The sequence below is a fragment of the Oryza glaberrima genome, chromosome 3 (genome assembly GCF_000147395.1).
Source record: "Oryza glaberrima chromosome 3, OglaRS2, whole genome shotgun sequence".
Taxonomy (NCBI): Eukaryota; Viridiplantae; Streptophyta; class Magnoliopsida; order Poales; family Poaceae; genus Oryza; species Oryza glaberrima.
Window position 1 is genome coordinate 31989262 of NC_068328.1, and position 27599 is coordinate 32016860.

The 27599-nt window shown below is 39.7% G+C and overlaps 3 protein-coding genes across 5 annotated transcripts; all 3 read left to right on the forward strand.

Annotated features, from left to right (window-relative positions):
- Positions 1-1447: 1447 nt before the first annotated feature.
- LOC127768495 (probable tRNA (guanine(26)-N(2))-dimethyltransferase 1) lies at positions 1448-6566 on the forward strand. Its single transcript, XM_052294083.1, has 13 exons — positions 1448-1591; positions 1673-1834; positions 2507-2800; positions 3306-3393; positions 3486-3607; positions 3875-4014; positions 4091-4163; positions 4441-4529; positions 4642-4747; positions 4862-5074; positions 5621-5815; positions 5945-6022; positions 6104-6566. Exons 2-13 carry the CDS (start codon positions 1721-1723, stop codon positions 6416-6418), a joined length of 1827 nt encoding a protein of 608 aa, XP_052150043.1. The 5' UTR covers positions 1448-1591; positions 1673-1720; the 3' UTR covers positions 6419-6566.
- A 914-nt stretch (positions 6567-7480) lies between these two features.
- Positions 7481-14502, forward strand: LOC127767551 (cullin-4). Its single transcript, XM_052292924.1, has 17 exons — positions 7481-8043; positions 9162-9277; positions 9352-9698; positions 10132-10312; positions 10408-10530; positions 10729-11016; positions 11464-11589; positions 11969-12070; positions 12160-12213; positions 12418-12524; positions 12767-12827; positions 12919-13050; positions 13145-13282; positions 13359-13439; positions 13535-13615; positions 14033-14113; positions 14200-14502. Exons 1-17 carry the CDS (start codon positions 7665-7667, stop codon positions 14311-14313), a joined length of 2511 nt encoding a protein of 836 aa, XP_052148884.1. The 5' UTR covers positions 7481-7664; the 3' UTR covers positions 14314-14502.
- Positions 14503-15043: 541 nt separating this feature from the next.
- On the forward strand, positions 15044-26450 carry LOC127766731 (uncharacterized). 3 transcript variants are annotated; one of them, XM_052291856.1, is made up of 28 exons: positions 15044-15443; positions 15552-15646; positions 15754-15853; positions 16348-16452; positions 16531-16693; positions 16899-17019; positions 17118-17180; positions 17529-17609; positions 17711-17802; positions 17885-18035; positions 18375-18461; positions 19188-19307; positions 19412-19543; positions 19641-19738; positions 19817-19940; positions 20024-20131; positions 20720-20855; positions 21650-21760; positions 21862-21925; positions 22032-22104; positions 22671-22847; positions 22921-23031; positions 23724-23894; positions 23986-24141; positions 24503-24736; positions 24849-25016; positions 25229-25338; positions 25426-26450. In XM_052291856.1, exons 1-28 carry the CDS (start codon positions 15284-15286, stop codon positions 25952-25954), a joined length of 3840 nt encoding a protein of 1279 aa, XP_052147816.1. In that variant the 5' UTR covers positions 15044-15283; the 3' UTR covers positions 25955-26450. The 3 variants fall into 3 exon arrangements, with proteins under 3 accessions (XP_052147816.1, XP_052147817.1, XP_052147818.1); XM_052291857.1 differs by lacking the exons at positions 15044-15443; positions 15552-15646 and having other exon boundaries at positions 15783-15843; XM_052291858.1 differs by lacking the exons at positions 15044-15443; positions 15552-15646; positions 15754-15853; positions 16348-16452; positions 16531-16693 and having other exon boundaries at positions 16993-17019; positions 17096-17180.
- The last annotated feature ends 1149 nt before the right edge of the window (positions 26451-27599 follow it).

Consider the following 27599-nt stretch of genomic DNA (forward strand, 5'->3'; position numbering starts at 1 on the left):
TGGGAGGCCGGCGGTGGGAGTGGAGAAGACAGCGTGGAAGGGTTAGGGGTTAGCGGGCTGTTCAGAATGTGTTTCCTGTTGGGCTATTGGGTCTATTGGGCCGTAGTCGATTCTGACGGCTAAAGATAAATAAGTTCACTTTTGGTCCCTAATTTGTCGCCCGGTCTAAAATTCGTCTTAAACCACAGTAGCATGTATAGACCGTCCCGAACTCGCAAATCCGTATCAACTTTCGTCCCAAGGCAATATAGTTCTTGGTTTCGTTCTACGTGGCGCTTTGACTCCAGTTAGCTGTGCTAAGTCAACATGGGACCCCCGTGAGCCCCACATATCAGCATCCACCTCTTCCCTCTCTTCCTCGTCCTTCTCCCCTCTCAACAACGGTGCTGGTAGCGACCCCGGCTCGAGGAGAGCCCGAGCCCCAAGGCATCCGTCCGAGGGGTAGGAGGAGCGGAGAGGAACAGCTAGAGCGAGGTGACCGCGTAGGCTAGTAGATACGGCGGTGGTGGTGGCGATTGCCAGGATAGGGGCGCAGGCTACCCCCACTTTAGCTCATTTTTCTTCTCACTCTTCCAAAAAAACCCTAGACCACCCAAACCTTGTAGGATCTTTTCTCCCATGGTGTTCCTCGAAGCTCTCCGACGAGCCGTATTATATTGCCACTATCCTCGATGACTTCGGTGACGGTGGGGGGTTCTCCTCCGAGGCGCCACATGTCATGCTTCTCCTCTCCCTCTTTGTCCTTGCATAGCTATTTATCAAGTAATAGATTTGATCGGACTTCGCCCATTCTCCACCGCCACCGCCGCCACCTCGCGAGCAGCGGCCCTGGGGACTAGCCATCTTTAGCAGGCTCACGGAGACTTGCTTCCCAAAATCATCGGCCCGTGTTCGAGTCCCGAGGGAATAAGGCCAACCTCCGTCCTAAAGGTGTGCCTTTTATATCTCTCCTCCTCCTCTTGTTTACTACTAGTTGAAACGTTGTGATCCGAGTGATCCTTCTGATTTATTCCCAAAAAGTACGCGTCTTTGATTGTGTGATGTATGTGTGGGGTGCTGGTTATGCTGATTATAGCATTTGGCAACAGGTCCGCGCTATTGGGGCGAAGTGCAAGCTAGGAGAGCCTATCATAGCAAACCAGTCGAATACCAGTCGTGTGCAAGCCAGAAAGGAAGGTGGAGCAGGGGTGGCGCTCTCGCAGCCCCTCTCCACGTCGTCCACCACGCGCTCTCCACGCCACTTGCTAGGCGGCGTCCTGAAGATGGAAAGAGAGAGGAAGATAGGTGGCAAGAGAGGAGGAAGAAAGTGCTGACCATTGACATGTGGGATGAATTTTAGACTAGGCGATAAACGAAGGGACCTAAAGTGAACTTAATTCATACAAAAAGCCCATAGTGATCACGGCACATCATAATTGGGCCCATCCTGTCTCCTTCCTTCCTCTCTACCCTATACCCTAGTTCGACGCCGCCGTCGCCTCGGCATAGACTCCCCTCCCCGTCTCTTCTTCGCGAGCTCGCCCCGCCTTCTGCGCCGAGCACCGCCGATCTTCGCCGGCGTCCTCCCGCTGCATCAGAGGTCTATCTGGTGGTGAGCATCCGTTCTCACGCTCCTCCTTCCTCATCTATCTCTGCCCACGCCTTATGCTTTACGGTCTGCGTCTCTCGTTAGGTCGCTTGAATCGGGAGGTTTTTGTTGGATTGGATTGGATTCGGAGAGATGGAGGATGTGGAGAACAAGCTAAAGGACTATGAGATTGTGAGGGAAGGCGAGGCGGAGATCATCATCAACAAGAAAATAGCAGCAAATGAAGTGTTCTACAATCCCGTGCAGGTATTGTTGTGTATATGTTCTGTATGCGATTTTTTTGGGGGTTATTTGATGCTGTATGATGGATTTGTCGGCTCCTCTAGCTTCTTAGAATTCGTGCATCATTAGTGGTTGGTTTGTTTCGAATTGATCGAATGGTGTGAGCTGCGAGCTTCACCAATCGTGCATAGGTAGGACTATAAGTTTGGGTTTTGGCTATTTGATTTGTATGTGATTGGGTCGTTTCAAGTGAGTGGTCTCTGGTGTAGCCACTAGAGTACTAGTTGCTTTGCTTTTCTTTACGACTTGTTTGCATTGTGTTGGTCATTTGTGTTAGCGCATCACGACACGTTATAATCAGTTTAAGGTTGTAGACTTGCAGTTGCTAGGAGAATATATGTGAAGCTTCAAAACAGCCACTCGGGCTTGTTTATGCTGCATTCTCAACAATTAGTATCTCTAGCCATAACTTTTTCAAGTCACTAACAGCCTGAACTTTTGCTATGGAGGAATTGAGTAAAGGGTGGTTATGGAATGTGATATCATCGGCAAATTACTATGAGTTTATTCATAGTTAATATTTCCTGTATCTATCGCTTTTAAAAGTTGCAGAGTAATTATATTTGGCCTAAAATTATGTCTAATCTCCCATCAGCTACTGTGCTTTTCTGTAATTCAATTTTATTGCTTGATTAGGTCCACAATAGAGATATGTCAGTTGCTCTTTTAAGGACTTTCATTGCCAAGCGTGAGGAAGAACATAAGGCAATGATGGATAAGAGGGACAAGGCGCATAACAAAGTGAGCCAGAGTAAATCATCTGGTCCAAATGGAGAGAATGGGTCAACAGGACAGCATGATGAAATGGATGTTGATGCTGAAAAGGAAACAAATAAAGTTGCGGATGAAACAGAAGATCTGTCAACAGAAGCAACAAAGACACCTTCGCGGAAAGTAGCCAGAGAGCTTAAGGCACCAGTTGTTCTTGAGGTGAGACATATAGTATGAATAGTATAGAGTAAATCTAAAAAAATGCAGGTTTAATGGTTGACATTCCAGAAAAACAAGGATATTATGAGTTGTGGCACATAATCCCAGGTTTATGGTCTACGGGTTTCATAGAGCCCCACCCTTCGTTCAAATCTCAGTTAATTTTAGCAAATTAATTAAGAGTTAAATTAATCATCTTAATCAAGAATTCAATATTTAAAAAAATACATAAAACACTCTGACATGAAAGTTTGGACTTTTAGTTAAATATGTACTCTGAATGTTATATTGTTCGAATTTTAAATAGGGCTGGGATATTTTGCAACCTGAGGACCATAATATTTGGTTCTATGTGCTGCAAGTCATAATACGTTATGCAGTTTTGACAATAAAAAAAATCATTACTGTGTTATGTTTACATCAGTTTTACGGTTCCATACTAATGTTGCCTGACCTGATATGTAATAGTTTTTCAGTTTTTACTGGCTAACAAAACTAAATGCAGGCTTTGGCTGCTTCTGGGTTGAGATCTATCCGTTATGCTCGTGAAATAGACGTGTTAGAAAAGGTGGTCGCTCTGGACATTGATAAAGGTAATGGCCCAATTTTCTGAACTGGTTTCCTTTCTAAATAATGATGCTTCTCTGCTTGTATTCATTGTACTGTGTGGGTTCTTCCTTTTCAGCTTGTATTGAAGCTTGCAAGCGGAATATAAAGTTTAATGGTGCTTCTGCTATGAGTAAGATCGAGCCTCATTTGACTGATGCTCGAGTTTATATGCTCACACATCCAAAAGAGTTTGATGTGGTAAGCCTTTCTCTTCTGGTAGTTACGAGGATATCTTTATAGCATTGTTTTTGGTAGCAACATTTTACTATATAAAAATGGTAGATTTTCATGCTTTACCCTTTTAATCGATTTGTTTCCCCTATTGACAAACTGTTGATTGTACCAAACAGTCAATTGTATGTTATTAAGTTGAAAGAAATGAATTTTAATCATTAGAAAGTGATGAATACTACAGTTACTCCATTTGTATCTTTCTATGTCAACTTACACCTGCCTCATTTTCAGGTTGATATTGACCCCTATGGAGCACCTTCTATTTTCCTTGATTCGGCTGTACAGGCTGTTGCTGATGGTGGGCTATTAATGTGCACTGCCACTGATATGGCGGTTCTATGTGGGCCAAATGGTGAAGTTTGCCACTCCAAGTATGGACATTACTACCGGTTTGAAGCAAAAATCTAAATCTAGTTTTTTGTTCTAACCATCAAGTCGGTCTCGTAGGTATGGTTCCTATCCAACCAAAGGGAAGTATAACCATGAAATGGCTTTGCGAATCCTCCTTGCCAGTATTGAGGTACCTATATCACTCAGTTAACTTATTAGTTTGGATCAATATATAACTGGATAATTGGTTTAAAAAACTGCATAAGATGAAGTATATTCTATTAAAGGATGTGCAAATTTCAATACCTATTTAAGAATCTGTTTTTAGAAGTTTTCTCGAAAACGCAGGAGAACTGTGTCAAGTTTGAATTATTTGCTTTGCTAAATGACCCGTAAACTCTGAAGTTCCATTGCTTCATCCTTCATGTATCTTGATTCTTGTTATCTTTTCCATTTCTCAATACCAGAGTCATGCAAATCGATACAAACGATATATTGTGCCTGTTCTCTCTGTGTCTATGGATTTCTACATCCGTGTTTTTGTCCGAGTATTTACGTGAGTTCCTTTTTCCCCTCATCTTTTCCTTTATGCAACAGGACTATGTTCTTTTGTGCAGTACTTGGTTGAAGTATTCTTTCTAAATTTGACACAATGAAATCTTATGCAGTTCTGCAAACGAAGTAAAGAAGACTCCTCAAAAGCTTTCTTATGTATATCAATGTGTTGGTTGCGATTCATTTCATCTTCAGTGTCTTGGTAGGACCGTAACTAAGGTATGCTTGCCCCCCCCCCCCCCCCCCCAAGTCCCCAAACACACACAACCTCAATTCTATCTGTGCTGAGTCTGAAGCTTTCCCTTTTCCTTGTGCGTCCTCTCCGAACTGAAGAACAACAGTGTGAAGAATGCGCCTGCCATTGGGCCTGTTGTTCCTCAAGAGTGCAGTGCCTGTGGGAAGAAATTTACTATAGGAGGGCCAATATGGTCTGCTCCTATACATGACCAAGAGTGGGTAGTGTCTACTTTGACAGAAGTTAAGTCAATGAAGGATAGATATCCTGCATATGATAAGATAACTTCAGTTCTGACTACCATATCAGAGGTATTGCTATGACTGTTATCTGTGTTTTATCAAGTTGTCATTGTTGGTGCATTTGTGATGAAGTTAAACTGGCCTGTTTTGGTGCATTTGCTATGAAGTGAAACTGTTGCCAATTCTTAACATCACATTAAATAATTTTCTTTTTAGAATATTGACCTAAAGCACGATTTGCATGCAACTGAAGAGAATAAATAATGGTGGCTAGGAATACGACTTTTGCTAATCCATTTTATCAATACAACCTCGATATGTGGACCTGTTAATCATGGCATGCAACTGATGGAAATAAATAATGGCAGAAAGGAATACGACTTTTTGGTAATCCATTTCTCACTAGAACATAGATATGTAAAGCACTTCAACAGGAAAATTATTGCCCAAATGTGCAGTAATTTAGTTAAACCATGTACAAGTAATAAATTAGTTGGCCATCTAGTTCTGCATTTGTTTGTCATGGCTCACTCATTTACTCTTGAGAAATTATTTATAGTTTACGAACTCTTTAAAATTTTCTTTAAACTTCATTTTGTTATTATTGTGATGCAGGAGTTACATGACATCCCATTGTTCTTCAGTCTCCACAACATATGTGCTAATGTTAAATGCACATCTCCATCTGCAGTATTGTTCCGATCTGCAGTCCTGAATGCGGGTTATCGGATTTCTAGCACACATGTGAATCCACTTGGACTAAAAACTGATGCCCCTTGGGATGTTATTTGGGACATCATGCGCTGCTGGGTACATTCATTTATTCCTTTTGCCATAACTTTCCTAACATATTGTGTTTGCTAGTATAAATTGTGGGTAGTTTACTAGAAATGCTGTTTTTTTTAGTATTCTGACTAATATTGTGACATTCGCATACAGGTGAAGAATCATCCGGTAAAGGAACAACCACATGACTCTGTAGGGACAGCGATCCTTTCAAAATCACCCAAGCTTGAAGTATGCATTTATTGAACGTGCAGCAGTCCTTTTATGCCTTTTAGTTAGATGGCATTTCTAACTTCCTTTGTGTTTTCATAGGCAAATTTCTCTAGAGCGGCTGCTGCCCTCAGCAGGGCTCAAGCAAAGAAGGTCAAGCGGTTCCTTCCGAACCCAGAACGTCATTGGGGTCCCAAAATCAGAGCTGGTCGGAAGATTACAAGTAAACATGCTTCTCTGTTAGGTCCAGACGTTGTCAACCGTGTTATCAACGGTGCTGCCAGCACCGAAGATGAAAAGGTGGCCGAGCCAAATAATCCAACGACAGAAACCGGAGGAGATGCAACGAATGAAGAGGATGAACCTTCAACAAAGCGCCAAAAAAACGGCGATGTTGGATTGGCAACCGAACCTTAATTGTCACTGAACCTGAGCACGTTTCGCTTTCACCACTCAATTCTTCCATGTTTGTAATGCTTCACTTTTCTTGAGGGTGTGACTGATGGGTATATCTATCAGCTGTGTTGCTAAACGGTTTTTAGCAATGAATTTTGATCGCGAAAAATCTGTTGTCATATTTTGCGCTTCTGGCCAAGCTTATGCAGTGTGCCTGCTGAGCGAGAAATGGTGAGGAAACGGGTGAAGACTATGGGATGCAATGCAATTGTTTTTTTTGTGCGCTTAAATTGGACGGGTTTCATTTTGTATTATTCTTCTGCCTGAACCTTTTTGTAACTTCTGTGGGTGCATTCCTTCCCTGTACCAAAGGCTGAGGCAATGATCGCGAATCCGGCGAATCAGACAGAAGACGACGAAGACAGGTAGGGTATTTGCGTGTGAATGGATTCTAATCCCTGAACACAACTTAATTTATATCTTTCTCTTTTCTCTTCCAAATTTAATGTAGATAGTTACAAAAAATTCTAAAAGGAATTAACAACATACATAACGGTGTCTATGGGTATAAAAATTAAGTTTAAATTCGATCAGATGTAAACAATAGCTATTAGTCATACCTGAATTTGTCTTTTTTTTTTAACATTTCGATGCGTGAGTTGAGTTTTTTTTTTTTAACATTTCGATGCGTGAGTTGAGTCTGTACGTGAGATTTTGTGAGGTTGTACAGTAGGCATGTAGTACAAGTGTTGCTAATTTTTTTATAACCGTTTGGATGAATTTTTTGAACAAACGAGAGAAGATCCCGTCAAAGGGATGAAGATTATAGTTCTCCATATCTGACTGCGCGTGGATATCTCGAATTGTCGATCTCGAGTTCTCGACAGAAGGCAGAGGCGGCGAGGGCAAGGCGGCGGCAACAGAATTGGGCTAATGAGAACAAAAGGAAACTGGGCCGCGTGGAACTCCAGGCCCACATTCTCACTCTTAATTTGGGCCGCTACGGCCTCGCAAATCCCACCTAATAAAAAATAAAAAAAAGAAAAAGAAAAAGGAAAAAAAAGAAAAAAAAGAAAAGAAAAGGGGAAACCCTTCCTCCCCCAACCCGATCTCTCTCTCTCTAGTCTCCACTCCCCCACCTCCTCCTCGCCGGCGTGCGGCGGCCTCACCCCCAAAACCCCGGCGCGCCGCCACCTACCACCCATCCTACCCCGGGCCTCGCCGCCGCCGCCGGTGCGGCCGCGCCATGCGCTTCGGCATCTGATTCATGTCTCACCCCCACGCCACCGCCCCCAAGCGCCCCGGCCACTTCTCCTCCTCCTCCGCCGCCGCCTCCTCCCCGACCTCCCCCGCGCAGCCGCACATGAAGAAGGCCAAGTTCCCCGGCTCCTCCTCCTCCTCCTCCTCCGCCGCCGCCCCCGGGGTCACCGAGAAGAACGGGCTCCACGTCGATCCCACGGCCGCCGCCGCCCGGACCGGTGGGCGCACCAACGGCGAGGAGGATGCGGAGATGGTGCTCGCCGACCAGGAGGAGCTCGCCGCTCCGAGCGCATCGGCCCCGGCGGGGGTCGCCGCCAACCTCTTCCGGAAGAAGGCCACACTCCCCCAGCCATCCGCCGCCCGCAAGCCCCTCCGAATCAAAATAGGTCCCTCTCTTTCACTGTAATTGCACGTTTTCCATGTGAGAATACATCATCGAGGGGTTTCGGGGGTAAATTGAGGGGAATTCTATTGTTCCTCTCAGTGTGTTCACTTGCCCGCTTGCGTCGTTAACTTAAATTCCAATAATAGGGAGGGATTGAGGTGGTGTTCGTTAGCCCTTTCGTCAAATGGATCGCTTCGTCACACACTTCTGTTTTCTATTTACTAATTGGCGTGTCTATTTGTAAAGAGGAATTTGGCTAGACACTTGGATTTTTGGGGGAAATTGATAATTGCTAGGGTAACTAATGATTTCGTCAGCAACAATCCGTCTAGTTTCTCTTGAGATATATATGTATGTTCAATTCCTTGTAATTGCTTGTTTATCTTGGCTTGCTTTGTTGGGCGTGAATATGCATCAAGGATTTCTGCCTTTTTTAGTGCAGTTGACAAGTGAGCTTGGCATAGTTGTATGGTTCTTCTGACTTCCTGCTCCCCATTTGGTCGTATTGCACCATATGAGCTGGCTTCTAGCTAGATTGCTTAAAAGTTGACACTCTTTTGTCTCTTTATTGGGTGTAACTGTCGGTATTTATTGGAAGCTTTGCTTCGCATCTCCAGTATGTGACCTTCTCTAGTCTTCAGGAGAAAGCTGAAAATCCGTTTCTGTGCAATGGATGTTGCAGTGGCTCTAACCTTTAATATCTATTCATTTCTGAGTCATATATAATAATAATCCCTGCACCAGTCACTATTCACTAATCAGTACCCACCATAACTAACTAGTAACCTGTATAAGAAAATTCAGAAGGCCATATGTTCTTTCTTAGATAATAGACCCCTGGGATCTTCTGGATGTATTTTTTGCAACCCTTTGGCGTGATTGGCAAATGAGATTGGGAAATAATATCCACCCATAAAAAATGCAACACTGCATCCTAGCCATCCATTCTAACCACTCCATTTCATTGTAGCCCTTCACTCATTTCCCTTTCCCGATCCCACCTCTCATAACCCATTTGCCGAACAAGAACTAAAGATTTACTCCCACCCCGGAATTCGTCTCTTGTTGCATCCCTTTTCTGTTTTGTTCATTATATCCCATCTGTTTTTCATGTATCAGGTCAGCCAAAATTGCCAACAAACTTTGAGGAGGATACATGGGCTATTTTGAAAGATGCTATTACAGCTATATTTCTAAAACAGAAACTTTCGTGCGATGTTGAAAAACTTTACCAGGTAATTTTTATATTGCTTCTATTCTATTTGATGATCCCACTTTAGTTATTTAGAACTTGTTTTCTTCACTATAGGCTGCAGGTGACCTTTGTCTACACAAGCTAGGCGCAAATCTATACGAACGCATAAAGAAAGAATGTGAAGTACACATATCGGCAAAAATATCAGCATTAGTGGGTCAAAGTCCAGATTTAGTAGTATTTTTGTCTCTGGTGCATAGAACATGGCAAGATTTTTGCGATCAGATGTTGATTATTCGTGGTATTGCTTTACTTCTTGATGTAAAATATGTCAAGAATGTTGCAAACATTTGTTCAGTGTGGGACATGGGGTTGAAGCTATTCCGCAAGCATCTTTCACTGTCTCCGGAGATTGAACACAAAACTGTTACTGGTCTTCTAAGATTAATTGAGAGTGAGAGGTATGCCTACTCTGCTGTACTGAGCCATGTTGTGTGCATTACCTGTCTTATTGTGTGTGTGTGTGTGTGTGTGTTTTTTTTTTTTGGGGGGTGGGGGGGTGGGGGGTGGGCGTAAACATGGAATGATGAAAATTTGTAATGCATGTTCTGATTCACTTGGGAATTGTTCAGAGATCTGGGTTGAATGGTCAACTGTAAAAAGTACCCTTATCAGACTTAGTGCAATGTATTGTATACTCCATTACATATCAAAGAGTAATCAGTTTACTTGAGAAAAGTTTTGTCATTGCATTTACCTTGTGTGATGTAGCTGGCGATCATAGTGTATGTATTGGGTCCATTTTAAATTATTAAAATTGTGGACTTGAAGGGTCAATTTATTTTATATTCTTCTATGTAACTGATTATTCATTAACCATCTCTTCCTTATCAGGCTTGGTGAAGCAATAGACAGGACATTACTTAGTCATCTTCTGAAGATGTTTACTGCTCTTGGAATGTATTCTGAGAGTTTTGAAAAGCCCTTTCTGGAGTGTACATCTGAATTTTATGCTACTGAAGGTGTTAAATATTTGCAGCAGTCTGATATTCCAGACTATCTCAAGCATGTGGAGGTATTGATAAACCTCTTGTATTTCCCCTTGCATTTTGTTCACACAAAATTCAGGTATACTTATGCAACTGGTGGTATTTCACATGAATTATGCAGACAAGGTTGCAAGAAGAACATGAAAGGTGTATTCTATATTTGGAAGCTAACACTAGGAAGCCGCTTATAACAGCTACAGAAAAGCAATTATTGCAGCGGCACACATCTGCAATTCTTGAGAAGGTGATTATCTGCTCTTACAACTGTAGGATTTGTTATCTGGCCAGAATAAGAATGTGATGGTGCATTTTCTAGTTGACCCATTAGATCAATATATAGAAAAGAGGTGTTTACTTTATCAATATATTATATTTGTTGGCCACTAATTTAGTTTAGCCACTGTCTCATTCATGACCTGGCATATGATGTTTTACTGTTCAGGGATTCACAATGCTTATGGAAGCAAATCGTGTAAAAGACCTCTCGAGGATGTACACACTCTTCCAGAGGGTTGATGCCATTGAGTTGCTAAAGCAAGCACTTAGTTCATATATTCGGGGCACAGGCCAGGGCATTATCATGGATGAAGAAAAGGACAAAGAACTGGTGCCCTTTCTTCTGGAATTTAAGGCATCGCTTGATAGAATATTGGAGGAAAGTTTTGCAAAAAATGAGGCTTTCTCCAATACAATAAAAGAGTCATTCGAACATCTTATCAATTTACGCCAGGTAGGCCATATTTATGATTCTGCTTGACAATATTTTTTTTCCTTTCTTGTGTACTGAGTTCATATCTTATATCACAATATTTTGTAATTTGCTTTCCTACTACAGTCAGTCTTCCCTTTTATAGCCTGCTAAACTGTTTGATTCTTTGATTTTTGACTTGCTGGGACATGTTGATATTGGCCATTTGTTTAAGAACTGTGCTGTCCTTGTACATATTGCTTTATGTTGGTTTCCTATCGCAGTCCAGTTTGGCTGTGATACTTGATAAACAGAAAGCTCAATTCTTAGATTTGAGATATGCTGGTACCAATACATTTTGTTTCTGATGTTCATTGTTATCTAGTTGCTTTTTTGTACTTAAGTAGATGTGTAATTTATCCTGCATTTTCTTTCTTTGTACTATGTTTTATTTTATGAAAGATCAGCTCAAGCCCTTTTTTCCAACAGAATCGACCTGCTGAATTGATTGCGAAGTTTCTTGATGAGAAACTTCGAGCTGGAAATAAAGGTACCTCCGAAGAAGAGCTGGAGGGAATATTGGATAAAGTTTTGGTTCTGTTCCGATTTATACAAGTAAGTCACTAGGTTATTTTATATCACTAGGTTTCTTCTTTGTCAGCATCTTGTTCTTTCAATTTCAGTTATACATGTGGGACACCTCCTTTTTCAACTACTCAACTGTATAAAATAGTAAAACTCCCTATATGGTGATCATATTAAAGAAAAACAATTTCCATGAGCATGTGGGCGGATGGTTTAAGCATTGCATTGAAGATGATGCTATAGGTCTGGTCCTTCACAAACATGGTTATAATATGTCATTCTTATAGAGTCCTATAGACCTATAGTCCTCTGTATGAAGCTTCTGGGAGAAGCTAATGCACATAAAATTTACTAGTACGTAGTAACAAATAAAAGATTGAAGAAGGTTAATATTCTTAATTATGTTCAGGGAAAAGATGTATTTGAGGCATTCTACAAGAAGGATCTGGCTAAGAGGTTGCTGCTGGGGAAGAGTGCATCGATAGATGCTGAAAAATCAATGATAACAAAGGTAATTATTTATTTGCTGATGGTTTAAAATAATATTTTACATGCCATCCAACTTGCTGACATACTTGAGTATTTTTTTTCTGTTTGCAGCTCAAAACTGAGTGTGGAAGTCAATTTACCAACAAGCTGGAGGGAATGTTCAAGGTAGCAATTTGCTATAGAAGAAATGACTTTTGCTAGTATACTAGCCTTTTTGCGAACTCTCGCCCTATGTATATTTAGCTCAAATGTTGCTAACTTATATATGCTCTATGCCTCTATCCATTGGTGGCGTACACGATATCATCAATTTCTTTTATTTGGATTTAATACTCTTGTAAAATAAAATGACTTTGGTGCTGTTCTCAGGACATTGAATTATCCAAAGAAATAAATGAGTCTTTCAAGCAATCATCTCAAGCAAGGACAAAGCTTCCATCTGGCATTGAAATGAGTGTTCACGTGCTTACAACAGGGTAGGTAACATGTGCCTTGCCATTTTTACATGTGTGCTGGTTTACTGAGTAGCATGTTCTGTTTACACAACACTTGTCTAAACCTAATACTGATAGATAGGCTTCTTAGTCCATGACATGTAGCTGGAATATGGGCAATGGATTATATAACTTTATAATAGGCGTTTGCTGAGCATGTTAACATGCAACTTGATATTTTCTATCATAAATGTGCATTTCTGATTAAATATGTTGCATTGCAGCTATTGGCCAACATATCCACCAATGGATGTGAAACTCCCCCATGAACTTAATGTCTATCAGGTCAGGCCATGTTCTCAAAACTATGTTTGTTGGCAGTAAATATTTATATTAACTGCCTGGAAATTAATTTAGTTTTCTATTTTTCTGATAGGATATATTTAAAGAATTCTATTTGAGCAAGTATAGTGGAAGGCGTTTGATGTGGCAAAACTCATTGGGTCACTGTGTATTAAAAGCAGAGTTCCCAAAAGGTAAAAAGGAACTTGCGGTGTCACTATTTCAGGTAGGATTATTTTTCCCAATTTCTTTGGTGGTTTATTGTAGCTGTAACTGTCTGATCAATAATTAGAAAATCACTGATTTATTCTGTTTTTCAGAGTGTGGTTTTGATGTTGTTCAATGATGCACAAAAACTAAGCTTCCTCGATATCAAGGAATCGACTGGTATTGAGGATAAAGAATTGCGAAGAACGCTGCAATCACTTGCATGCGGTAAAGTTCGGGTTCTCCAAAAGGTGTGGCTCTTTATTTTATCCAAATGTCTAACTAATTTTCAGTAGCAGCTTGTTCAGTTGTCACTTTTATTTTCAGATGCCAAAAGGGCGAGACGTAGAAGATAAGGACGAATTTGTATTTAATGAAGAATTTAGTGCCCCTCTCTATCGCATAAAGGTAATATTCGTCATCTAATTTGTGTGGGGTGGGGTGGGTACGTCGAGTTTGGGTGTGTCATCAGGCTTAACTAAGGTAATGCTGTGTGTTTCCAGGTGAATGCTATTCAGATGAAGGAGACGGTTGAAGAAAACACAAGCACAACTGAGAGAGTATTCCAGGACAGACAGTATCAGGTGCATTAACCATCTAAACTTGCAAACAAGAACATCCTTTGAGGACTTCTAGTTACACTTGTCCCCGTTTAGTTATCCTCGATTTTTGGTATAAGATGTTAGCTAAACTAGTATGCTGTGCTTATGCTTCCTCTGGTTCTTATGTGACGCCGTAGAAGTTTTACCCTCTATTTGCACTCAGCACATGGTAGCTAGTTTCTAATCTCACATGCTTTTTATTCATTGAAGCAACACATTATTGTTAGTTCATATTGTTATCTTACATGCTATTTTTCTTGCTTAATTAATGTCTGCATCTTTTAGGTTTAACGTCACCATTCCAAACAAATTTATTCTGGAATGTTTTTGGTGCAAATCTAATGATGAATTCAATCACGGGAGAGTAATGCCACAAGTTCCTTTTCTTGTTCCGTGCAGGTGGATGCTGCCATAGTTCGAATAATGAAGACACGTAAAACCCTCAGCCACACGCTTCTAATAACTGAGCTTTTTCAGCAGGTTAGACATGTTTTCAACGCATGCATTCCATTTTGCGCACTCCACAATTTTGATATCTTAAAATATATCGTTTTCTTTTCTCTCAGCTCAAGTTCCCAATCAAGCCATCGGATATCAAGAAAAGAATAGAGAGCCTAATCGACAGGGAGTACCTGGAGAGAGACAGGAGTAACCCCCAGATCTACAATTACCTGGCTTGACAGCGCTTGCCATCATAACATGAAAGCTCGTCGTCTTCATTTCATTGTCAGAGACATTGTAAAGTAGTAATTGAATATGTCTACCTCTTGTTTTTCCGACCTTTTTCTCCTTGGAAGCTGTAGCAATCGCAACATTTCTGTATACAAGAAAAATGAATTTTCGATAATATCAGCCATGCATCATGCATACATGTGTTCCTGATGAGTGATGAACAGCCAATATTTTATGCCAGGGTCTGTTTTGGGGCCCTGCCAGAAAAAAAAAACATCGTTGAAACGAGGAATTTTTCTTGAACCCTGTGAAAGTTGAATCGAATTTCGGGAAAATCTGATAAAGTTTATGTAAGGGCCTGTTTACTTTGATGCTATTTTTAATCTTACCAAATTTTGGTAATGTTGCTAAAAAAGTATCTACATTTAGTTTGTTATCAAATTTTGATAACTATAGAAGAAATCTTGCCAAAATTTGGTAACAAAGTGAACAGGCCTTAAAATTCCAACAATTTAAAGCTATATGGCTCGGCCTTACGAATTTTCCACCCAATATATGTGCATGCCCAGATATAGCCCAGCCCATCCCCATGTTTAAGCCTACCCAAACTAGGCTTAATTGGGCTTCATACTTTGGGCTTCAAGTTTGCAGCCCATTACACGGGCCCACCCAAGCCCAGTCTCCCCTCCCCCTCCACACAGTCGAGCAGACGCAGTCGAGCCAGCTACACGGTACGCCTCTAGTCGCCGTCTCCTCCCCTGTCTCTGGGCGCCCTCCTCCTCCCAGATCAGATCACCACCGGCGCCCGCTTCCACCGCCGCCTCGCCCCGTCGCCGGGGGACCCCTCTCCGGCGACCCCCTTCGCCGCAGGCACCGGCGAAGGTGGGGGAATACCTCTATACCCGCCCTAGATCGCGCTCCTGCGATTTCGCTTCGCCTGCGCGCGCGCCTGCCACACCGGCTTAGGTTTTTGGCGCGATGGATCCGCTCAGGAGCTACCTCGGGAGGCTCCTCCTCGAGGAGATCACCCCGGTGGTGATGGTGCTCACCACCCCGCTCGCCGAGGCCGCCTGCCGCAAGAGCGGCCTCAGCGTCGTCGACATGCTCTCGCCGTTCTCCCTCTTCAAAAAAATCGACGGTGATTCACCTCCCCGATGCTCTCCGCTTCCGATAATTGTGTGTGTGACGCTTGTCGCATTTCATTCGATTGGGTTCTGTGACCTCATGGGGAATCCCCTGTATGCAGTGCCCGTGCGGACGGCGAGTGACCAGCCTTACAGGCTGCAGATGTTTAAGATTCGGATGGTCTACGCTTCCGACGTCCGGAAGCAGGACTACGAGGTGATTCTCGAACTTTCTGGAAGCTTCTGGGTTGTGCTGTGGGCTTGTTCAGTATGGATGCCTATGGTTTATGAATCTCTTGATGGACATTGGCTGTTTTGGAGCAGGTGGCGGATCAGAGGATCAAGCCAGTAGTTTCTGAGGCCAATGAGAGTGCTCTTCCAGATCTGCTTTCAGACCCACCACAGCTAGAAGATGTACTTAGCAGTGAGATCCCTTACTGCTTCATTTTGTTATGTTCTCACCTGTGGGCATATTTACTTTGAGCAAAATTATGGAGCCGTAGTTGGAATTCTATGGATCACTTAAAGTAGCGTAATCCGATCACCTTGACATTAGAAGCAAACTGTGACTTACTATGAGCAGCAATAATCTTCTATTCAGATTGTTTAATTTGCAGAATAATTTTAGGTTATAATTTTGCGCTGGTAGTGGAAGTACCTTTACAAAGTGATCATACCAAACGAGCGTGTGCATTATATTTTGAATAGCTCAAAGTTCCTGTAAATGGTGTGAATATGCGATGTGTTTCTCAGTGGCTGTGAGTGTAAATAACAAGGGATATTTGGGTGGTTACAAACATAGTGTTTCTTTGCCTTCGTCATGTCTTAGAGTTGATATGAAACTGAAATAATAGTATTATTGTTTGCTGTTTGTTCGGTGCATCTTACATATGGTTCTTTCTTTGCTCTTGATTCCAGAGCCTGAAGCTGAACTGTGCCCTTTGTGGATTAAGAAATTCAACAGAGCTCTGATGCGTACACTCTCATTTTCAGAGCATGAAACATTCGACCACCCTGTGGCATGTGAGATTTGGAACTTCGTCTTATTTGGTGTTTTTTTTAAGGATATGTTCTTGCTCATGCTTTGACTATTGTTAACAGGTCTGTTAGTTGTATCATCAAAGGACAATGAACCAATCAGCAAGTTTGTTGATCTCTTCAACACAAATCAGTTACCTTCTCTTTTAAATGAAGGCATAATGGATCCCCAGATTCTTAAGCACTATCTTATACTTCATGATCAACAAGATGGACCACAAGAGATGTATATTCTTCACTCAGTTATTATGTTTACATTAGTTCTTGCGTAGCCTAGCAACCTGTTACTAATGAACATGTTCTCTCAGTTTTATAGTGTTCTCTAGCCAAACAATGATATAATGTCATATGCCAAATGCCAACATTTTACAGTGTCATGTATGCAATTTTCCCCTTCTTTTTTGCTGACCTTGTTTTTTCTTTTGGTGAAGAGCTATGAACATTTTAGCGGAAATGAAGAGCACTCTTGGTTTGAATGATTGTAAATTGTTGTGTATTAATTCTTCTACAGAAGCAGATGGTGCAGATGCTGAGAATTCATGGTTACCTTATGTAAGTACAGAGAACTACTTCAGATTAAATTGCATTAGTGTTTACGTAGTGCAGCCGATATGCAATCTAGTTACAGTATTTTCTTGACTAAACTACAGAAATCTCATGGTTTGCACAACCAAGACGGAGCTTGTTGGCTTAACACGGATGATTTGAATGAGGTATTGCCCCATTTGATGAATATCATGTCATTTGCTTATCCGTCTTCTTGGGCATATTGAATGTCATGAAACCATTGTCCAACATTTTGTAGCACCTAATGATTCATCTGTTCCCTGGTAGGTATTGTTGGGAAGATTAGTAGCCTACTTGGTAGTTATTACTCAGTGTATGCAAGGTTTTCATGGGTATCGATGCTAAGAATACAAAATGAATATTTCTCGCAGATGTATGGTATTAGATCAATGAACTTTAGTTATTCCTCTGTAGTATCCAGTGTCACATGCAATTATTGATTTCTGAGAGCCATCCCATACAAGATACTTACTAGATAAGCCGTTTTTTTTCAGATAAAGGACTTCATGCAAGATTTGGCTTCTAATCATATAATTCCCTACATGGAGCAAAAGATCCGTGTCCTCAATCAGCAGGTATTTTCTTTATTCCATTACTTTTTTTTTACCTCTCTCAACAAGATTAACCATTCTGTTTTTGAAAATAATAATAATAATAATATTAAGCATTTTTCTAGGTAGCCACAACAAGGAAGGGCTTTAGGAATCAAATAAAGAACTTGTGGTGGAGAAAAAGAGATGATGTTCCAGAAGCTGCAAATGGCCCAATGCAAGTGGTTACTTACATCTTGCCCTTTTCCCTATATAAAAATTCTGTAGTTTGCTGTAACACTTTTTTTTTCCTTCAACAGGTATACGTTCACCTCCATAGAGTCACAGATTAGAGTTCTAGGTGACTATGCTTTCATGTTACGGGACTATGAGCTTGCTTTGTCCAATTATAGATTACTCTCAACAGATTATAAGCTTGACAAAGCTTGGAAGCGCTTTGCTGGTGTGCAGGTGCTTTATACTTGTTTTAACTTCTTGCCTTGATTTACATATGACATTACTTATGTAGTGTTGTTGAGTTTGAAATAAAGTAGCAATCAAGGTGGCGATTCTTAAGGAATATCCTGGGACCAGCTACGTTAACAGCCTAACATACTTTTCACCTCAAACACGAGTTTAGACCTTCTTACTTGTACACCATATCAGAATCATACTGTATGCTTCCAAATTTAAAGCACATGGTTCCTGAATTTGTTTTGATGATTGATTGAGTACTGAATCAAGCTTGAGTGCAGTGGCCAAATATTCAAGTAGGTAGTCACTTCATGATAATGTCTGTGTCTTTTGCAGGAAATGAGTGGACTGTGCTATTTCATGTTGGACCAGTCAAGGAAGGATGCTGAATATTGCATGGACAGTGCCTTTAGTACATATCTGGTATTCATCTCTATGTCCACTTCTAGTTTCTCAGACTAAATTAAATGGTTCTCTTTCTAAATTGTAACCTAACATGCTAGCTCCATCGATATAAATTTGTGTTCTGTGTACTGTCCAATATGTCATACACAAAGAGAAAAGGAGTTCCTATTTAGTTTTGTATGAAGCAGTTTTCCATGTCTATTAAATACAGTTGCATCTGATTTTCAGGACTATTGATATTAACATTGACTTAGCAAGGAGTGATCATATGTCATTGATCTTACTGCGCAAATGCTAGTCTGTTGCATTGTTTTATAGTCATTCATATGATATCAACAGTAGACTCAGTTAATTTTATGGAGTTCCCCAGTCATTAAATTCCTGTGTGCTCTGTTCTTACCCGAATTAGTGCCATGCTTCACCTAGCACTGTTCTAATCCAAGTTGTCATTGGTGGCATCTCTAGGATAGATGACTTCCTTTATTCCCATTATTTTTGGGAGCTGATAGTTGGGTGTGCTTTGTGGCATATAATCAAGAATGCGTGAAACTAGATATCAAGAATTGAAGAATTCATAATTTGCGATTAAGGGCTATAAAGGGGCAGGATGATTCCAAATAATTAATGCTACTCTTATGTGTAATTTCAACTTTTGAAGTTAATTAAATTTGGAATGATTGATATCCTTCGTGCTTCTCTGTTCTCTCTTGATATTGCTCTCGTTTATTCTATTCATATTTGTAGAGAATTGGATCTTCTGGGAAGAGAAATGCTACTAGATGTGGCATTTGGTGGGCAGAAATGCTTAAAACAAGAGGACAGTATAGGGAGGCATCAAGTGTATACTACCGCGTTTCTAATGAGGTAGATCTAGCATCAAGCATACATTGATAAAATTTTACTCATATTTTTTGCAGGAAGAATTTTTAGTTTATTACACAACATTGATGGAATTTTCTAATGTTCAGGAACCTTCATTGCATTCTGCTGTACTGCTTGAGCAAGCCGCTTGTTGCTATGTGTTATCTAAACCACCTATGCTTCGGAAGTATGGATTTCACCTAGTGTTAGCTGGAAATAGTTATTACATATCCGATCAGGTGTACTATAATTATATTTACTGCTGTGATATTTAATTAATGCTTTAGAAGTATATTATATCTTTGTTGAGTCTGAAAATTCAATCTTTGAGTGCAGAAGCAACATGCTGTTCGGGCATACAGAAATGCTCTGTTTGTTTACAAACAACATCCTTGGAGTTATATCAATGATCATGTACATTTTAATGTTGGAAGGTAGTTGTGTGTTTTAGCTCTTATCCATATATTTTTCTTGTCTATAAACTATTATTAACTCTGGTGACTGTAAACTAGGTGGTATGGAGTCCTTGGGATATTTGATGTAGCCATAAAGCACTTGCTGGAGGTCATTGCTTGCAGCCATCAGTCCCTGACAACGCAAAGCATGTTCCTCAATGATTTTTTCCATTTTGTTCAGGTTCTTGACCAGCTCCATTTGTGCTCTCATTTTGGTGAACCAAACTTCTATTGCAATGTTCATCTTGTGTTTTGTACCAACAGAGTATGGGGAAGAAATTTGATGTCTACAAGCTTCAACTTCCTGTTATCAACATGCCATCACTCAGAGTTATATATGAAGATCATCGTACTTATGCATCAGATGCAGATGTAAGTACTTTCCACTGCTGTAGGACTATATCTAGTTTATTTACCATTCAGTTTTCCAGAGTAATCAGACATTTTATTTACCATTGAGTTTTCCGGAGTAATCAGACATTGAATTTATGATATTTCCTCTAATACTCCCTTCGTCCCAAAATATATCAAGTTTTTAGTCTTTGGCACGGGTATTAAAGCGAGGGGGAATAAGACTTGGTTGTCTCCTTGGGATTGGTGAGGTATAGGTCCGGACAAGTTGGACTATAATAAAGCCAAGGGGTACTGTGGGTAGTTTAGCGGTAAAATTTACATTTTACAAGTACTGTTGCTATATTTGGGACAAAATTTGGACTCGGTTGTTATATTTTGGGACGGAGGGTGTAGAATATATCTTATTTCTTGTGGGGCTACTGAAACTGAAATAAAAGAACACCAAAATGAATCGATGTATTAAGCATTTCTGATGATAGACAATTAAATAATAACTATGAGATTCAACCACTCCTTTTCTTTCTCTAACAATAAATGTATCTGTCTTTGTGATCTAGAAATTAAAGCAGTCTAATTCTAACTTGTATAAGTTGCCTTCAATAACAGGTTAATGTTAGTGAAAGCATTTGGCAGGAGCTGGAGGAAGAAATGATCCCATCATCATCTATTGTTAGAACTAACTGGCTTGAAAAATCTCCTGACTTGAGAAAATACAAGGATTCCTGTGTTTGTGTTGTGGGAGGTAATACATCTTCAATATCCATAAACCTGCTCCTAAGTGGATCAACTTAAATTTCATCTGAATTTTCCTGGAGTTAAGCTGCTTTCAGCTGGAAACCAGCAAAATGGCAAAGTAAATCCAACATTATTAGCAATGGACTCATGGGGCATATCTAGCGCAGCTTGAGTGTAATTGTGGAAGCTTTCCACGTGGACCACTCGATGAGATGAACAGACTAGTTTGGGTGACTCGTATCCCCTTTGTCGGTTGGAAATATTAATTCCAAGCATCCATGCCCATGCATTTCGACTTTCGAGAGATACAAATATATATGCTATATGATGTAGAGTTAAAACAAGCAATAATATTGATTAAAACTAAAAATTAGATACACTATTTCATAAGGCACAATCAATTACATATGCACATGTGTAAAGAATGTAATGTTTCCTAAGAAATGGATATTGCAAAGAACACTTATGTCTACATTTATGCAGCCCCAAATGATCTTGAGTTGAGTGGTAGGTGTAGAGAGTGCCATCATCCAGCTTCTCCTTTTAAAAGAGTATAAAGATTAGGCCTACCTTCTCATGACCCAGAAGAATCTGATCCATCCATATCACATCCAACAGTCCAAATGGAGGTTTGTGTGATTGCAGCCAAATATGAGTTCAAACTCGATCTGCCCCAAGTCACTTTAAAGGATTAAGGAAAATAATTTATTTATCAAAATAGAAACGCCAACGGACAATAGAGGGAAATATGGATGCATCTCTTATATAGTGTTTCAATTATTGCTTTTTTGTCAATTGCAGAAGCAGTAAAAGTGAGGATTGAGCTTAGGAATCCTCTACAAATTCCTGTTGCTGTTTCTTGCATCTCTCTAATATGTCAGCTTTCCACCAGTTTGGACGCTTCAAGTGCTGGTACTTCTTTTTTCTCTGATCTAAAATTTTATCTTAAGAACCCCATATCCAGAAAATTATGTTGATCATTGATTTCTTTAATGGATCACATTACTGTGCAGTCAATAGTGTGCTGACCACAGGTGCTGGGGAAGATATAGCTAACACAAAGCCTGCAATATCAACGTAATATTTCTTTTTTGCTAATTATTGAGGCTTTATTTATGTATGTCTTTGGATCCCAACCTTAATTCTCATGGGTACCGATGATGTTTCTGGTTTAACACTACAGATTTGAGGATGATGGAAATAATTTCACAGTTTCAAAGCTGGACATTGTGTTAGGAGGAAGTGAAACTAAAAGTGTATGCCTTCTTTGTCATTCCACTTTACTCAGTATTATCGCCTTACAAAAGTTCTGTTAGGTTGCTTCCCATTTTCCTAGTAAATCTAATTTCTACCCTTGGTAAAATGATTTGGCGCTAGCAAATACTGTTTCAACTATTTCTATCTATTTCTATTTGTAACCATATTGATCAATGGTATATTAGGCGATCAAACGAAAAGGAGGAAAGCTTTATGTGTCACTTTGTCATTTGTCTTCTTTGCTGTTTCAATTACTCCTTACCGAGTGGTTATTGTATCCAAAAAAGATATAATAGAAGTTCTCTTGTAAAGCCAATAGTATTTCCATTCAGGACGATCTGCATTTTATCTTTTGGCCTGATATTGCTTCGAACTATTCATACTTGTGGCTTTCCTCAATTTAATTTTCATTTGCTTCAATTATTAAGTCTGATGTTATAAATTATAATAAGACCTGTAATGACAAGAGGCGATACTTAATTGACTAATGTGTAGTTATACATAATTTAGCTGATAATGTTTTGGTAGGCATTATAATAACCAGTTTCCTTTCCAATTCTATTAGGTACAACTTGAAGTTACTCCAAAAGTTGAAGGTATTCTGAAGTTACATGGGATAAGGTGGACGCTCTCAGATTTATTAGTTGGCTATCAATACTTTGAATTTGACACAAAAAGGAAAACTAAGAAAGGGAAAAAGGGACCTCGTCGTACTTTGAGCAACACCCTGATTGTAATCAAGGTTCGGACTTGTCCAGTGCTCTCTTTCACATAATTTGTTCTGAGATAAGTGAGTAACTTTAATTTATTTCCAGGGTTTACCTAAACTTACGGGGTGTATTGATCACTTGCCAACAAATGCGTTTGCTGGAGATTTACGGCTACTCAAGCTGAATCTGAGGAACCAGTCAGAATATGCTGTGAAGGTCCAAACTATATATTTTTGCAACTCTCTTCCCTTCTTTTTCAGTAATTTGAAATGATTTAACGAGGTTTGCTCAAATGAGCATAACTTTTGGAGCAAATTTAATGGTACTACACAATTTGAACCAACTACCACAAACCACACTTTCAAAGAAGGCTTTCAGAAAACTACACGTTCTTCAGAACCACAAAACTACTTTTTTTATGAATTTACACTAGTCAGACTTCTGACTATCTGAGACCATTAGTAAGGTATACGTGGTAATCTGTGTGCCATATGGACCACACACACGTTCATGGTCCATGGATGACCTTCTGGTTAATGTGGCAAAGGTACAGTGGATGAGTGGAGTAGCCCAAAGCCTATAGTCCCCTTGGTGCTATGCCATCAGGATGACAATTCACAAGGCAGTACTTGGCCTGCATAGAAACTGTCTTAGTCACCGTATAGTTGGAATAATATCAGATGTTACCATATGTTACTTTCATATGGGCCTAGTTGGTCATAATTTGTTGAGAGTTCTATGATGGTCTTAAAGGACGTCAAGTTTTTGTGAGAACTTTTTATTGAAAGTTTGGATTTTATGATGGTCTAAGTTTAGTTGAAGTTCTATGACATTTACACTAATTTTGTCCTTTATGTAATTTTTCAGCAGCTTGTTTTGTACTAATAATTCCCAATCTTGTTGTGCAGAATATTAAGATGAAGCTTAGCCATCCAAGATTTGTAATTCCTGGTGATTTATCAGAAGTTGATTTCGAGTTTCCCCAATGCTTAAGAAAGCATGTACAATCAGAAATTAGTACTGTATCGACAAAACGTACTCAGGGAGATGCCAAGGGTTTGCTCTTTACATTTTCTCAAGTGAGTTGGTTCAAGCATGCCCCCTTGTATGCTGCAAAAATCATGCGTGGTCTCTGTTTCTTTGCAAATATTCACCGTACTCTCTTGCCAGGATATTAAAATTCAAGAAGGAGCCACGTTCTCCTGGCCTATTTGGTTCCATGCTGCAACTCCTGGGAACTTTTCTCTTTATATATCTCTGTATTATGAAATGGAGAGCCCAAGTGAGATAACTTATAGAACATTGCGCATGCACTACAATATTGAGGTAATGACTTGTGCTTGTATTTAAATAATACATGATTTGTTGCAAATTTGGTGGATTAAACACCTAAATTTGTTGTTAAGGGTTGTAAGTGGGTTCTTAGCAAAGTTCAAGGTGGTAGAGGGGGTGGTAAATGAACATATTCCTTAAAACTGGAAATATTTTTAATTGCATGAAACTAACTGTAAAACAGGGTTGTCATGCTCCACAACGGAGTGGACCAATTAAAATACTCGAAAGGAGGTGATGGGTTTATTCCTTTTTAGCTTTTGAGTGTCTTTTTTTGTTTAATCAGCATCTGTGTTTTTATAGTCAGCATTTCCTACTCTGGTGTGAGTTTTTATCTCTAAACAATTCTCTGCAGGTTTTTCCATCACTTAATGTGTCCTTTGCTATAAGAATGTGCTCATCAAGATTGAAAGAGTATATTGTGCGCATGGACATCCTGAACAGGACTCCCTCAGAGTCATTTATTCTTCATCAGTTGTCATGCAATGACAGTAAATGGGCAATTTCATCGTTGCCTTTGTGCGATTCTATCCGCTCTATTGAAACAGTATCAGCAAATCAGTCTGTGTCGTGCTTCTTCAAGATAAAGGTAATACTTGCAGCATACCATGTCTTCCAAATCTATATATTCTTTTTTTGCCCATTACATTGTAGAGTTTAAAACTGTATTATATTTTTTAAAATGCATCTCTTTTTTTCAGGATTTAGGTACAAATTCTTGTAAAGAAGCTGAAAACAGTTCTTGTAGAAGTGATATGCTTTTTTTATCTCATGAGGGCAACAGCAATACTGAGGAGTTTGATGTTTCCCAATCTCCTATTACCAATTTCCACTATCAAGAGAGATACCAACAGGGAAGGTTGGCTAAGGTGAGTTCTGTTAAAGACTATAAAGGCATTTGCACCCACTTGGTGGTACTTTTTCCAGCTATCAAGGATTTGTTACCCTAATCTTCAAGTTGGAATCAACAAAATTTGGCTCGAAAAATGATGAGAAATTGGATGCATATGTTTTTGTTTTCATACAGTTTACCATCACTTAGTCAAATGATGACATATATATTGGTGCCATCACTGTCCAGGGACCACGGGACCTTCTTGATTTTATTCTGATCTCGAAAGCAGTAGGTGGTAACTATTCCAAGTCAGATCCAGACGTTCAACTACTCTCTCATCATGTGTGCCATTGCAGGTAAGTGCTAGATTGTAGAACCTTTGTTACGACAAATTCTGTTGGGCTCTGGACTTTAATGTGCTGATACCATCTGCTGTTTCTCAGTGCTATCGACCAGAGTCCTATATGGTGGTTTATGGAAGGGCCTAGAACAATTACTCATGATTTCTCAAAGTCTTACTGTGAAGCAAACATCCAGTTGGTAATTCATAATTCTGTGCAACATAATATTTCAGCGAGAGTAGTTACCTATGACAGCGTGCCAGATAAAAGCCAAACTGTCAATTTGCAAGATTCTAATAGTAATCAGGGTGGATGGTATGATGTATCGCTGGAAAATGACATTAAAGCTATCTCTACTGCCAAGGGGACACATTATCAGAAACAGCCATCAGAGAGCATTTCACCTTTTGTTTGGTGTTCATTGAGTTCTGCTCAAGTTGACCTGAAACCTGACACTTCCACTAAAGTTCCTCTAAAAGTGTGCATATTTATGCCTGGAACATACAATCTTTCGAATTATCAGCTACAATGGAAAGTGCATTCATCCGAGGTAGGACAGGTGGATGAAAATCAAAGATCCGGTGGTGGCCAAGGGCATCCTTTTTATGTCACTGTTCTTCAGGATGCTTGATGAACTGCAAGGAAGGATGGTGTGAGACAGTGAGACAACCTTCTCATGAAGAAACTCGTTCCTTGGATGCTGGGTAAAGATATACAATCTGACCAACCCAAACCAGTGGAGTGGTGACTGGTGAAGATGTGTACCTGTAAGTTCACGGTTGAGTATAGAATGAATATACATGGATTCCAGTTTCAATACTAGCACAGTTATACAAGTTCTTTTCAAGGGTAATTCTGGCGATTAGATGTATACCATTGTCGGTGAAATTTTGGTGCTAGGAAGGATGCAGACAACAAAAGCTTTGGTTTGCCGATTGTTGCTGTAGCCTATAGGTTCTTACATTGTTCTTGTAAATCCTTGTCAACTTTGAGACAACTCGCAGATGCAGTATCTGTCCATAGTTTTCAGTCATATTGTACTTTTGAGGAAATTAGATACTTGAGATGCTCCACGGGCGGCAGTTTTGCCTGGCTAATTGTGATGTTCATCATATAGTGTTGCTTTGAATCCCAGATCATACGAAGTTATTTTATTTCCATTGGCTTAGTTTGTTTGCCGGATTATCTTGTGATGTTTTTATAAGATTCTATATAATAGAAAATGATTTGCGGTTGTCTTGTTTGATACTTTCATCTACTAACAGTCTCCAAGCTGAAACCGGAAAATGCAAGTTCGTGACTCTTGCACGTTCCAGAAGTAGTTCAGCTAATCGTGACTGTACCTTTGACAAAATAGCATCTTGTTTTATTTGTGTATTTATGAATCGACAGCCTCTTGTAGCCTTGCCTCTAGAAGTCCAGCTTTTTTGCAGCCAAAGTACTTGTACCAACAAAATGTATCCTCGTGTTCAGCTGATGCAGTGGAAGTCCTACCAAATGCAGAGATTTTTTGTCTTGTGCTGTGTTTTCGTGTGCCAAAATTTTTTTAGTATATAGATACATATTTAAAGTATTAAACTGTATACTAATAATAAAATAAATTACAGATTTCGTATGTTAACTGTGAGATGAATTTGTTAAGCCTAATTAATCCGTCATTAGCAAATGTTTACTGTAGCACCACATTGTCAAATCATGGCATAATTAGGCTCAAAATATTCGTCTCGCGATTTACATGCAAACTGTGCAATTGATTTTTGTCGTCCATATTTAATATTTCATACATGTGTCTAAACATTTGATGTGACGGAAAAGTTGAAAGTTTAAAGAAAAAAGTTTAAATCTAAACACAGCCCTGAATGCAAAATCCACCCGTACCTCCATTATGCTTCACCTCTGCTTGAACAGGTAAGACTCCGTGCATTTTCATCGGCCATGTTCTTTTTATTATTACTCCCTCCGTTTTAAAATGTTTAACACCGTTGATTTTTTAACACATATTTGATCGTTCGTCTTATTCAAAAAATTTAAGTAATTATTTATTATTTTCATATCATTTGATTCATTGTTAAATATACTTTCATGTACACATATAGTTTTACATATTTCAGAAATTTTTTTGAATAAGACGACAGTCAAACATGTATTAAAAAGTCAACGGTGTCAAACATTTTGAAACGGAGGGAGTATTATTTAGATTTTAGATTTTTGTTTGCATGTTTCCCTACTAAACGGAGTATTTGATGCCAAAAGAAATTCTATATAAAATTTTCTTG